The 11,221-nt window shown below is 39.3% G+C and overlaps 1 protein-coding gene across 1 annotated transcript in view; it reads right to left on the bottom strand.

Moving 5' to 3' along the window:
- LOC140317791 (FERM and PDZ domain-containing protein 4-like) overlaps positions 1 to 11,221 on the bottom strand; it is a 63,597-nt gene that overhangs the window by 426 nt on the left and 51,950 nt on the right. The window contains exons 3-6 of the mRNA XM_072395297.1: positions 1,156 to 1,268; positions 913 to 1,067; positions 715 to 817; positions 374 to 419 (exon numbers count right to left, since the gene is read on the bottom strand). Of these exons, the coding sequence (XP_072251398.1) occupies positions 374 to 419; positions 715 to 817; positions 913 to 1,067; positions 1,156 to 1,196 (345 nt within the window). The 5' untranslated portion in view covers positions 1,197 to 1,268. The remainder of the gene's footprint in view (positions 1 to 373; positions 420 to 714; positions 818 to 912; positions 1,068 to 1,155; positions 1,269 to 11,221) is intronic.

The raw sequence follows: 11,221 nt of genomic DNA, 5'->3' as shown, positions 1-11,221 counted from the left end.
ACATTGTTATGCTTGTTGCACTGAGGAGATTTATCAGCACACAAGCAAAACAGTGGTACCTTTTCATTGTTTCTGTGATAAGAGTTGTATTCACACACAAAACTTGTTTACTAAAGTCTCATGTGGGTGTTTAAGTGCCCACTTGGAGTTGATCTGAGGGGTTACCAGAAAAAGAAGTTACTCCAATGTGTGAAGCAAAGCCATGAATGCTAATGTACGCCTCTACTGCATTAGTGTGCACTGTTGGAAAAGAATACTGTACAGTGATTCTGTTTGATTCAGAGTGAAAGGAAACAGTGTTGAGACTTATGAGGAATAAGAGAAACCCTGAGGGACAGCAGCATGAAAGAGAGTGAGTGTCCCATTGTACTACCTGATGGGGCTGCAGCACAGTGAGAACTATAGTGTCTTTGCAGCGTCTGTGGAAAGACAGTAGAGAATGAAGTGGGTTAGATAATGCCACAGACAGCGTGATGCTTAGAGAGCAGTTTTATTTGCCATTTTCTTGCTGTTCTTTTGCTGCAAAAGGACTGACTCATCCACAGGTTTCTGTTGATGTAACATTTCACCAGCACTAAGAAACAGTTTGTTCCTTTTGAGCCAATCTCTTTTCCCATGCCTTCTTTGTTCCATTTTGCCTGTGCTGCTGGTCACCTGGCCTGTTGGAACCCCCGCTACCCCCACCCTCCCTCCTGGGACAGTAAAGGATGTTACCTTACAAGGTCAATGACTCTCTCTCGGGGCGCGTCGCTCACCGTCTCCTCGTTAATGGCCAAGATCTGGTCCCCAGGGAGAAGCTTGCCAAAAGAGGGGCCGTCTGCAGATAAAACAATTGACAAATGTAAAGTTTCATTTGTGTCAACACTCTCGTCGTGCTATGTATCGCTCACTCTCACATACGTGCACACTTACCAACAGAGACGGAGCGTACGATCACGGGCCTCTGGCTGCCTGCGATGAAGCCGAAGCCTTGAGTTGGGTGGCGCTGGATGGTGACCTGTCGAGCTGAGGCAGGACTTAGGGTACCACTGTCCATACCATCCTGGCTCTCCTCTAACATGGCAGTGCTGTAGATGCACACGTTCATAAGTAAATGGACACACACCCACATTATAGAGGAAAATCCACTTCCTTCTATCTCTCAGCACTGTTTACCTGTCACATGCATTTGTGTGTCCATCCTGGACCTTGGCCATCCCCTGAGAGGAGGGAGCAACATGGGACAGGGTTGCACTGCAAAGGCTGCTCTCTGTTTCGCACTCATTCACCTGCACAACAGAGAGAAAGCGAGAAGGCATGCAAGCAATGAAGTGAGATGACCAGTTTTCTCAGTGAGATTTCAGTGTTTTTTTTTTTCTGAAGCCACAATCTTCCTACAGTCTTCGAGTTTGCACAAGATGAAAGTTTACAAAATATAGGGGTTTATGTTGGAATATATTGCCTACAAAAAAGCTGCACTTGTCAAGGACCGGTGACATAATCCAAACAGAGGACATAACACATTAAGGTCTCTGAGTCTGTCAGTTTTGACCACCCTAATGCTGTGAACCACACCTGCTCTTTTACAGATGCCTGTGTGGGTGGCGGTGAAAGCAAGATGACTGAGAGAGTGAGTGTGATTGTGGCATGTGAGCTTCTGTGTTTGTGGCAGAAAAATGGAAATCATTGTGCGAGTGAGAGCCAGCCAGATAGTTATGCTCATATCTGTGATTTAGGACTCTGATGATCGCTGACTAAAGATGAGAGACTGATTGTGATGTTGATGATTCAGATGAGCTAAAACAGAGAGGCACGGATAAAGAGCAGGACAGGGCTGCTCAAGATTATTATGCATTGATACATTGTTGAGAGCAAATACCTTTCTGACTGTCACAGGCAGAGAACAAACTGTAAAGGGAGGGTGAGTCACAATAGTCAATAGTTTAGATTTGGATTCTTGTCACCTGTTGTGTCTGATAACAGTGGCTTATAAGGGATAATGGCTTATTTACAATTCCAGTGATTCCGTGCTGATCTCTACCTTGTGTCGTAGTATCAGATGAGCGTTGATGTATCATAGATAGGTCTCACATTGAGCTCAGCCCTTGACTAAAATCCATTACATTACACATGCTTTGAATCTCAATGAAACTAATTTATTTAAAAAGATTAGATTTGAATAAAACTCTGTTTTCAGTATTCATGTGACTTACAAAGGATGATCTGTCTGTATCAAAGGTGCGCGGCAGAGACAAATGATGCTGCACTCGCTGTGTCTGCCTCTAAAAAGGATTACATGTTTATGATTGAGAATGATAAGTTTCCCCTTTGATTCTCCTAATGGATTCTGGCAGTGTTCATTTTTTCCCATTCATCCTTCTTCTCTGTGTTCCTCTAATGTCATACTCCTTCCACCATCTGTTGCTGGAAGGACACCCATCCTGTTGGATCTGGCTATGGACTGACTGTCAGGGGTGCACAATTACCGTTTGTGAAGTTAGAACATTAGCACCTCTCTTTCAGATTTAGAAAAGTCCAGTTTTGTGACCTCAGTAAGGAGACAGTATCCTTGTTGTGAGTGGTCCTCATTTAAATCCAGACCAGTATTCAGAGAGTCTTTTAGACATTTAGAGTCTTTTGGTTATTCAAGAAACTGTTACAGTACAAGTGAATCAGCAACAGTAATATACCCTCCCTCCTCTGTTTATTGTCCTGTGGCTATTTGGATAACACAGAATTTACAGCTTTAAATGTGTCACACAATGTTGCGATCAGTTTTGACATTCAGCATGAGTAGTGAGGTAGAATTTAACAGAAGAGCGATGAAGGTAGACGGCAGACACTAAAAGCTTACATGTCTGCAAAGATAAACAGCTATTCAGCAGATGGGCCAACCTTTTACTGAGCGAAAACACCAAGGAATTCAGTCAAGAAATGATTCGCAAGGACATCGGCATGCTTTCTCGTTGCTATGACTACAGCTCTCGTTCGCTTGTTGAAGCTCGGCAGATAGAAGGTTGGTGGGCGGATAAGAATAGTGATGTGGCTGCTACAAGTGAGTGAGGGCGAACCAGACGCCCTTTGATCACCATCAGCCGCTGTGGCCAGATGCCAGCATTTCCTCAGGCATGAGAGGTCATGGCTCCACATACCTGCTCTGCTTCGGTGTTCCAGACCGCAGCAGCTAACCAGCCCTCCGGGCGTGGGAAGACTGACCTTTCAAGCATTAATCTTCCTGGCCTGCACTGTGACAGGTTTGTCATGAGGTTGGAAGGACTCTGCATTTCATTTAACAGCAGTACCGACCAACCAGTCAGTGTTTACCGACCTTTAATCCATTTAATTCAGTAAACTTTTAATTAACATCTTGCCGTTGTAATTTTTGTCTTTTTGAAATTAATTGTATGAAATTACTGTTCATCGAAAAAAAGCCCCAAAAAACTAGAGCCTAAGTGTTTAAGCTCAGGACACAGCAGTTGTCAGCTGCCTCATATCACACATGGCTTTGGTACGGAAGGATTTCATCTTCTATAAACCAGTAAACAAAACTCCAAAAAGCCACACATATGTTAAGAGACTCCCTGTACACTTTCTGATCCTCACTAAACCAAAGAAGTTACATTTTTTTGTGTTGTTCTGAGCTTTTTCTGTGTTGGCTGATGGTGTGGAGCACTACAGTGCAGCAGTAAGACTGCCAGTAATTAAGTCTAAGTGAAATTTTAAAAAAACTTCTTCATCACATACGATTAGATTAATGAAGAACTAGAGAAGAAATATATTCTGTACCAAAACAAATCTCAGAACAAAGATGGAGGGCATTTCAGTCATTGTGGGTAGAAATTGTGAAGGATGAAGGCAGCTGTCAAGTTAAGGCAAACGACTGAAGGAAACATCTGAGGAGAGGGTAAATAAGCAGCCTCTCCTGTCACAGTCAGTGGTTCCGTCACTCACATCTCACACTTACAGTTACACTGTGAGCCAAATTACATTTGCTTAGTTTCCTCAGCTGTTTCTTTTTCTTTGTTTTTAATTAATGTAATTTAGACTTAACTTAAACTGTGAAGTGGAACTTTCTTTTTTTTTTTAAAGAAAAAATACCTGGGGTCCATAGAGGATAATGCAGATTCAGAATAACTTAATTAAAGTCATTCTCAGGTCACAACTGCATTAAAACTATTCTTATGGACAAGACGTTTATAGTGAACATTGTAGAAAAGTAGCCATCTGGCCAACAGGCACACCAGTGTAGAGGACATTAAGCCTGATGGTACTAATTTACGCTTTTAGAGTAAATTAATGCAACATTATTTGGACCTAATTGCTTTAGGCTTCTTTCACTTGCAGTAGTTGCAACTTAGCTTTGGACGTCCAATGCTGATTTTGATTCTAGTTTGATTATTATATTAATTAAGCAATGAAAGAGTCAATTTCAGCAACAATAAGCACAGCACTTCCACAGGTCACTCTAAATGATCAGGCTGCTCTCTGTTACGCATGAGGGGTTTCCCCTCATTTCACTGTTACACTAATTGTTAATCTCTCCGATTAACTATGTCTGGTCAGTTTAAATGCCAAAATAATAAATTGTAATTGGAATCAGATGGAATCAATTTCAGAAACTTGGGACTTGTATAGCAGTAATTGAAAACTGAGGAGTTGTAAATGACTGCATGTTATTGAATCATTGCCTTGAGAGGACTGGCAGGGATTAAACAAAGGATCTTCCAACTGCAGAATGGGAACCCTACGTCCTGAGGTACAGCCGGCTCTTTGAGCTGCAACTAAACATTTCCAAGCAGACATTGTTACAAATATTTTTAGCACCTATACGTATGAACGTCCAGACCAATTCTGGATGTCAGTGTGCATCAGTGTCTTTTTTTGTGTGTCTTTTGTGGACTGATCCTATCCGGCAATAGATGCTCAAATAATGGCCAGTTTACTCGGTGTGTAGTTTAAAATGAGTTAAGTCCTTGAAAAGGGTTAACAGATTAGGGCTGAATGACTTAGGTGGATATAACTCCATAGCTACTATTTTCAGTTGTGATCAGTTCATTGCAGCAGAGGGATCCTGAGGTGAGCGTGCTCCTTTTATCTTCAACTTGAGCTCAAATGACAAACATAAATGTGAAGACATCTACTCTCAACAGACCTGGACATTAAGCTTTTTTGAACCACTTGCTTGTTTCACTTGACCAGGACCTAAATTTGCAAGTCCGAAATGGAAAGATAAAAGTCAATCAGCACAGTTGGATGATCATGTTAAAATTAAGGATGTGCAATAATGTCTGATGGGAGTCCACTGTGTTTAGATTATATGATTAACATGGACATTTAGATATTCATCAAACCTGTAATTATCCAGAATAACAAAACACTGAAAATGACAGCACTGTGCAAATCAGGCTGTCTGTTTTTCTTATTCACTTTATAACCAAAATGAAATTACAAGTTTCATCTTGTAAAGTTGCTGTAAATAATGACTGAAATAAGACTCCATCTTCACTTTATGAAACTGTTCTTTGGCAAGTTATTTACATTTTACAAAAAGACCCAAAATAAGCTGTTTCATGTATTTTATTTACATTTTTCTTTTTCCCCCCAAAGTTTTCTTTTTCTGTCTTTTTTCTTTGAGAGCTCCTGCTGAGTAACATTGTGTCATTAGCCTAATTGTAGCAAACTCAGGGCTTTTTCTTTTCCAGGAGAAATGACCTTGGTTGTTCTTCTGTATAGTCCTGCTGCTTTTTTCCATCAGTTAATTTTGTTTTATTGGCCCTTTTTTTCCCAGGAACTTAGACTTTTCCAGGAACAAATACATTTCAAACTCAAATCAAGAGGCTTACTGCTTATTTTATAGCACAATGAGAGAGCAACAGACTGGTGTGCAACTCATGAACACCTTTAATTGGTAGACGGAAGCCTAACAACAAAAACAACAGTTTTCAATATGGAAAAATAAATGAAAGTAAAAATAAATGCATTTATTTCACTTGCCCAATCAAACAACTGCATGAGACTTCTCACTTACCCAGACACAGAGATTAGTAACCCCAGTTAAGCAGGCGAGCGTTATTGTCCGTGCTCAGAGTTAGATCTATTTTGAACTTGACCTAAGTATTTGGTTGGTTCTAAAAAACAATAAAGGGTTTTTAACCTGTGAAAAATAATGACAACGATTTGGAGAAACCACGTCATGCATAAAAACTAGCTGGGATGAAACACTGTGAAGACACTACATCTTGTTTCCACTGCTGTCATATCTCTATTTAATATACAAATGTATTCAAAGTCATGTTGCAGTCTGATACTTCCCCAGCATTCACATAAAAATCCCCTGCCAGCCTTGAGTGCAGGCTGCCAACATTTTGTATCAAATGTAGCAAATCCTTGATTTTGGAGAAATCCTGTTAGGATTATGAAAGAGGCGACACAATAATCTCTCCAGTGTACTGTGAAATGAGCCTTCCCAGACAATGATACTCATCCTGTCATATGTTTGGCCTCCAGGAGTTTGCAGGCAAAAAGAGTCAGTCTGGCAGTCGCTATCTTCAATCTGTTTTCAGTTGCATGCTGTGATAAAACTTCAGCTAAATATGTGTGCACTGTTTTTTGACAGGATTTGAGATGTGTGACTTGTGGTGATAGACAGAGCTTTGCACTGAGAGAGCCAATCAAATGAAGCCATTGGCAACAGCCCTAATCCTCTCTGTCGATGCAGACTGACCCACAGAGATCCCACAGGAAAACACAACCAATTCATTTGGTGTGGAAAGTTAACGCTTATATATGAAAGTCAGTCCTGGATATCCTCTCAGATAAACTTTCCTTTGTATATTTTATCTGGAAATCCAGTGGAAACCTTTTGCAGTCTTCTGGCTAAGATTGGATGGAGCTCTTATCATATTTTTTTTTTTTTTTTTTTTTGCCTTTCCATCCTAATCTCTCAATGCCCTCCTCTCTACCATCAATATTCCACAGTTTCGTTGAGTTAGTCAGAAAGTACCTGTGATAGTATCATGAACTCTTAAAAAGAATAAGAAATTTAATTGATTTAGTTTTTCGTCATTTTCAAACTTTATTAATTTTTTTCCCCTCTGTGCAAGTAGATGTCCCATGCTCCTCTTATCCCTGTTGCTTGGTAAACAGTAAAAGTTGAATCTCAGTAAGCCACACTCGTCATGCTGTTCACGCAGTTGTGATTTCTGTCCTGCGGAGAAGAGATATAAATAGAAAATATTTTTGCAGCTGCAGGCCCCATCCCCCTGTCTGTGCTTACCTCACTGACAGCACTGCATCCTTTTCTATCTTTACACAAATCCACCTCTTTGGGCATTTACTTGTGCTGATTATTTGTCTTCAAAATACTTCTGAATATTACCAAACAACTACTTGAACTGGGAAATTCCTTACTTTTACTGTCTCACTGCACAAATAACCACTTTATTGTACCGTCCGATGTCAGATCTGGATAAGTGAGTAAAGTTAAAGTTGTACTGAGAAAGTTTATTTACGCAGATTTATATGTGTAAATGATCTCAAACTATTGGACTGTATTATTTAAGTGCCTTGAGATGACAATTGTTGTGATTTGGCGCTATATAAATAAAACTGAATTGAATTGTCAGATGTAACAGGTTGTACTTGCTTAAGTACAATGAGCATTTACACAGGCAGAAATTATGATTTGAAAATGACAAAATACATTTAGAAATTAATTTATAAATAGCTTGAGCGAACTAGAGCAAACAAACAAGTTACTCAACTTCTTGGTAGAAGTTATTGATAAAAACAAAGAGGGGTTCATAGATTCCTTGGGGTCCTGGGAATTGGGAGGCACCAATGATAACCAATTTCATTAAAAAGAGGACAAATCATCAAATACTGCTGCACCTGACAATCTTCGATATCTGGCACTTCATCGCACTCCACCACAACACAGATCTTTGTCCAAAAGTGGCTCCAACACAACCAAAAGCAGCCGAGTCACACAGTTAAGATTATTCCACATATTTCTGATACTGTCTCCAAATGGTAGCAAAACACTGTAACACATAGACATGCGATTCTGATGCCTGTAGACCTATGTTTGCCCCTTAGATGTATTTTTGTTTGGTGTCAATGGGTTGGAAAATGATGGTGACAAATTTAAAGGACAAGAGCAAATGCATCTTCTTTTCAATGCCGATCACGATGACACGGCACATCATTTTGCTTCATGCTCCATATTACCTTAAGTAGCAGTTCAAGACATGAAGAAGTGGCGTCCCTCAAGAAATGGTTTCCATTGGAAGCTGCAGCTTTGTTAACATGCTGTCATTCTCATCTGCACTGAACTCCCTCTTCATCTCTTCTTCCTCCTCTTCAATGAGTCATTCTGTTTTGGTCAAATCGTGAGGCCAATAAAGAGAAATTGTAGTGGATGAGGTTTGTAATACCATGTTCATATGTGAACAGTATAAAAAGATTTTTCTTCTCATGTAACACATCAATAATTTACACATACCTCCAATGGTGTGCACTTCTCTCATGTTCCTTTATTGTGTAAAGGGCCATTGATCTTTGATTTGATTGATTTTTTTTTTTTTTTTATGCAATGGACTCATGATATGATGGCATGGTGTGTCTGACAAGATGATTTAGTATCAGTAAACGATTAAAATCTGTAAATTTAGCATCCGATAGATCTCCTAGCAATGAATAAGCGAAATACAGACAGGAGACCAGGCAAGGGGGCTGGGTGGGGTTTGGTGTGGTTAGGAGGGGTAAATGAAATAGCAATATCTGTTTGGCCATATGGGGGCTGCTGGTCCCACAGGACAAACCTTTGGCTGATCCACTGGTCTTGCATTTAGTTGTTCCTCTGACTCATTCCTACATCATTATGTGACCTTTCCAACACATGACCTTCACCACTATGAAGAAATTAATAGCCAACATTCTAAAGTGCATATCCTGCTGCCCAGCTTTACCCCTCAACCTCTGGGCTAAAGAGCAGCAAGATGCTGGTGCCAGCCAAGGTGTTTAGTCTGGCAGAACCTGGTCTGTATCTGTTTGTGCCATCACTTAGTTTCATATGTTGCTATTCCACTGCTGTGGACCTACCTGACTTTCTTGTGTATCTCTGTAGGCATATTGTTACCTGCGGAGGGCTGTTTAAGGAATGAGTGAATTTATTTATATATGTTTGATTGTTCCAACAAAAATAACAAAAAAGAATTCCCGCAAAGTAAAACAAGCAATAGATTGACAAAAACCAGTTTATATTTAAGATTTTAAAAATCCTTTTGTTCCTCTCAGTGACTTTCACAACACAAAGAAAATCTACTGTGGTGTGGAGATTTGATGCTTTTCTTGTGTAACTTCTTGCATTGTTTTCTGATTTAACAACAATTTTTGGAATACACAGTTAACAGCAGAATGGGATCTACATTCAACAAAAAACACAATCTTATCTCGATCTAACTCATCCGCAGGCTGCGTAAACTTGGATGTGGTCCATAAATGTGAACTTGAATAATCTACTCATCTTGAAAAAAGACGTTCAACAAAATACAACCAGTGCTTAGGAAAATAAGTCAGTTTTATAATAAGGCAATTTCCAAGACATTTATTTGACTACAATCTCAAATTATTGTCTCCAATACTTTTTTCTTCTCCTGAATGACTGAGCAATCACAAGTTGTTAGCATATTTTTATGATTTATTAAAAATGAATATTGAAATATTCCATTTTGAAGTATTTAGACCCTTCATTTAGGACTTTGTGAAAGTCCTTTGACTTTGACAGCCCCAAGTCTTCAAGGAATGACCCTACAAGCTTTAAGCGCCATCGGATGCATCTCCTGTTGTTTAGGCAGAAATGCTCATGTTCAACAGGCTGCTTGGCGAGCATCAGCGCACAGCCGTTTTCAGTTCTGTTCAGAGATGCTTACTGGCTCCAGGGAGTGGGTCATTTCAGAATGTAAAACTTCACAAAAGCACTGGTTTGCTCTGTATTTTTCTGCATATATCTTTCTCTCCATTCTAACCATTCTCCAAGTCACTGTTAATGAAAAACATCCCCCAGCATGAAGCAGACATTATCATGTTTGACTATAGGGATGATGTTAATAAGCTAATGCTCAGGAGCTGCATTTCTCCACACACTCTATTGGAAATAGTTGACAATATGTTCAGTCTGTTTTCAACTAGATCATCTGAGGTGCCATTTTGTTAACTTACAGCAGGCTTCCATATATATATTTTAAAGATGCTCTCCATCTGACCACTCTACCATTAACGCCTGGTTAGCTGAATGTTGAATCCAGTTATTTATTTTCCATGCGGTTCTTCCATCCCTACGAATTAACTAATTTATACAGATCTCATTTATAGCAATTGCTGACTAGTTTGGATAAGACCCTTCATCACTGATGACTCACTTTTGCGAAACAGCCTGATTTTGGAATTTTGTTGGTGGTTGCTAATGTCTTCCTTTAGAGAATGACGGAGGTTGCAATTTTAATTGGCTGCAGAAAGTTTCTTGATTCTTTTCACAGATCTGTGCCTTGATACAATCCAATCTTGCAGGTCTAATAACAATTATTTTAATAATAAGTTTTATTTTTATAGCACTTTCGGAATAAGTGTTACAATGTGCATCACAAAGTTACAGATAAAAATTAGATAGTAAAAAAATGAAATGTATAAACAACTTGAAACAAATCAATACAACTATATAGAATGTAATGAGAACTGTAGGGCAGTTTCCCAACCGATCAATAAAAAGAAAATCAGAAAAATCACGTAAAATGAGGAAAAGCTCTCTGATAAAAGACTGTTTCAAGAAGAGATTTTAAAGAAGACACAGACTCTGGTGACCTGATCTCAACAGGTCGCTTGTTTTAGAGTTTAGGGGCTTTTAACCTCAATGGTTTGGTTTTGACTCTGACATACACTATTATCTGTGATACCTTATATTCAGATTCAGATATACATTTTAATCCCCAAGGGGAAATTATTTTGATAGCATGCTGCATTGTAGATATAAGAAGTAGTAATGATAATAACATAGACAGGTGGTTGCCTTTTTAAGTATGTCTACTAAGTTTTACAAAGCACAGGTAGCCTCCTGTCAAGCTAAAAGTCATCACAAGTGCCCCTGATAAGAGTAACTGCAGAGCTCAGTTTACTTACTGCGCACAATCTCCTTTGATAAATATTTTAGGAGGTCAAAAAATTCAGCTGACAAATGTGATAGCTT

Source organism: Leuresthes tenuis, unplaced genomic scaffold, assembly GCF_036924035.1.
Source record: "Leuresthes tenuis unplaced genomic scaffold, fLeuTen1.0.hap1 SCAF_11, whole genome shotgun sequence".
Taxonomy (NCBI): domain Eukaryota; kingdom Metazoa; phylum Chordata; class Actinopteri; order Atheriniformes; family Atherinopsidae; genus Leuresthes; species Leuresthes tenuis.
The sequence above is the reverse complement of the archived record's forward strand: the minus strand, read 5'-3'. Positions and strand labels throughout refer to the sequence as shown.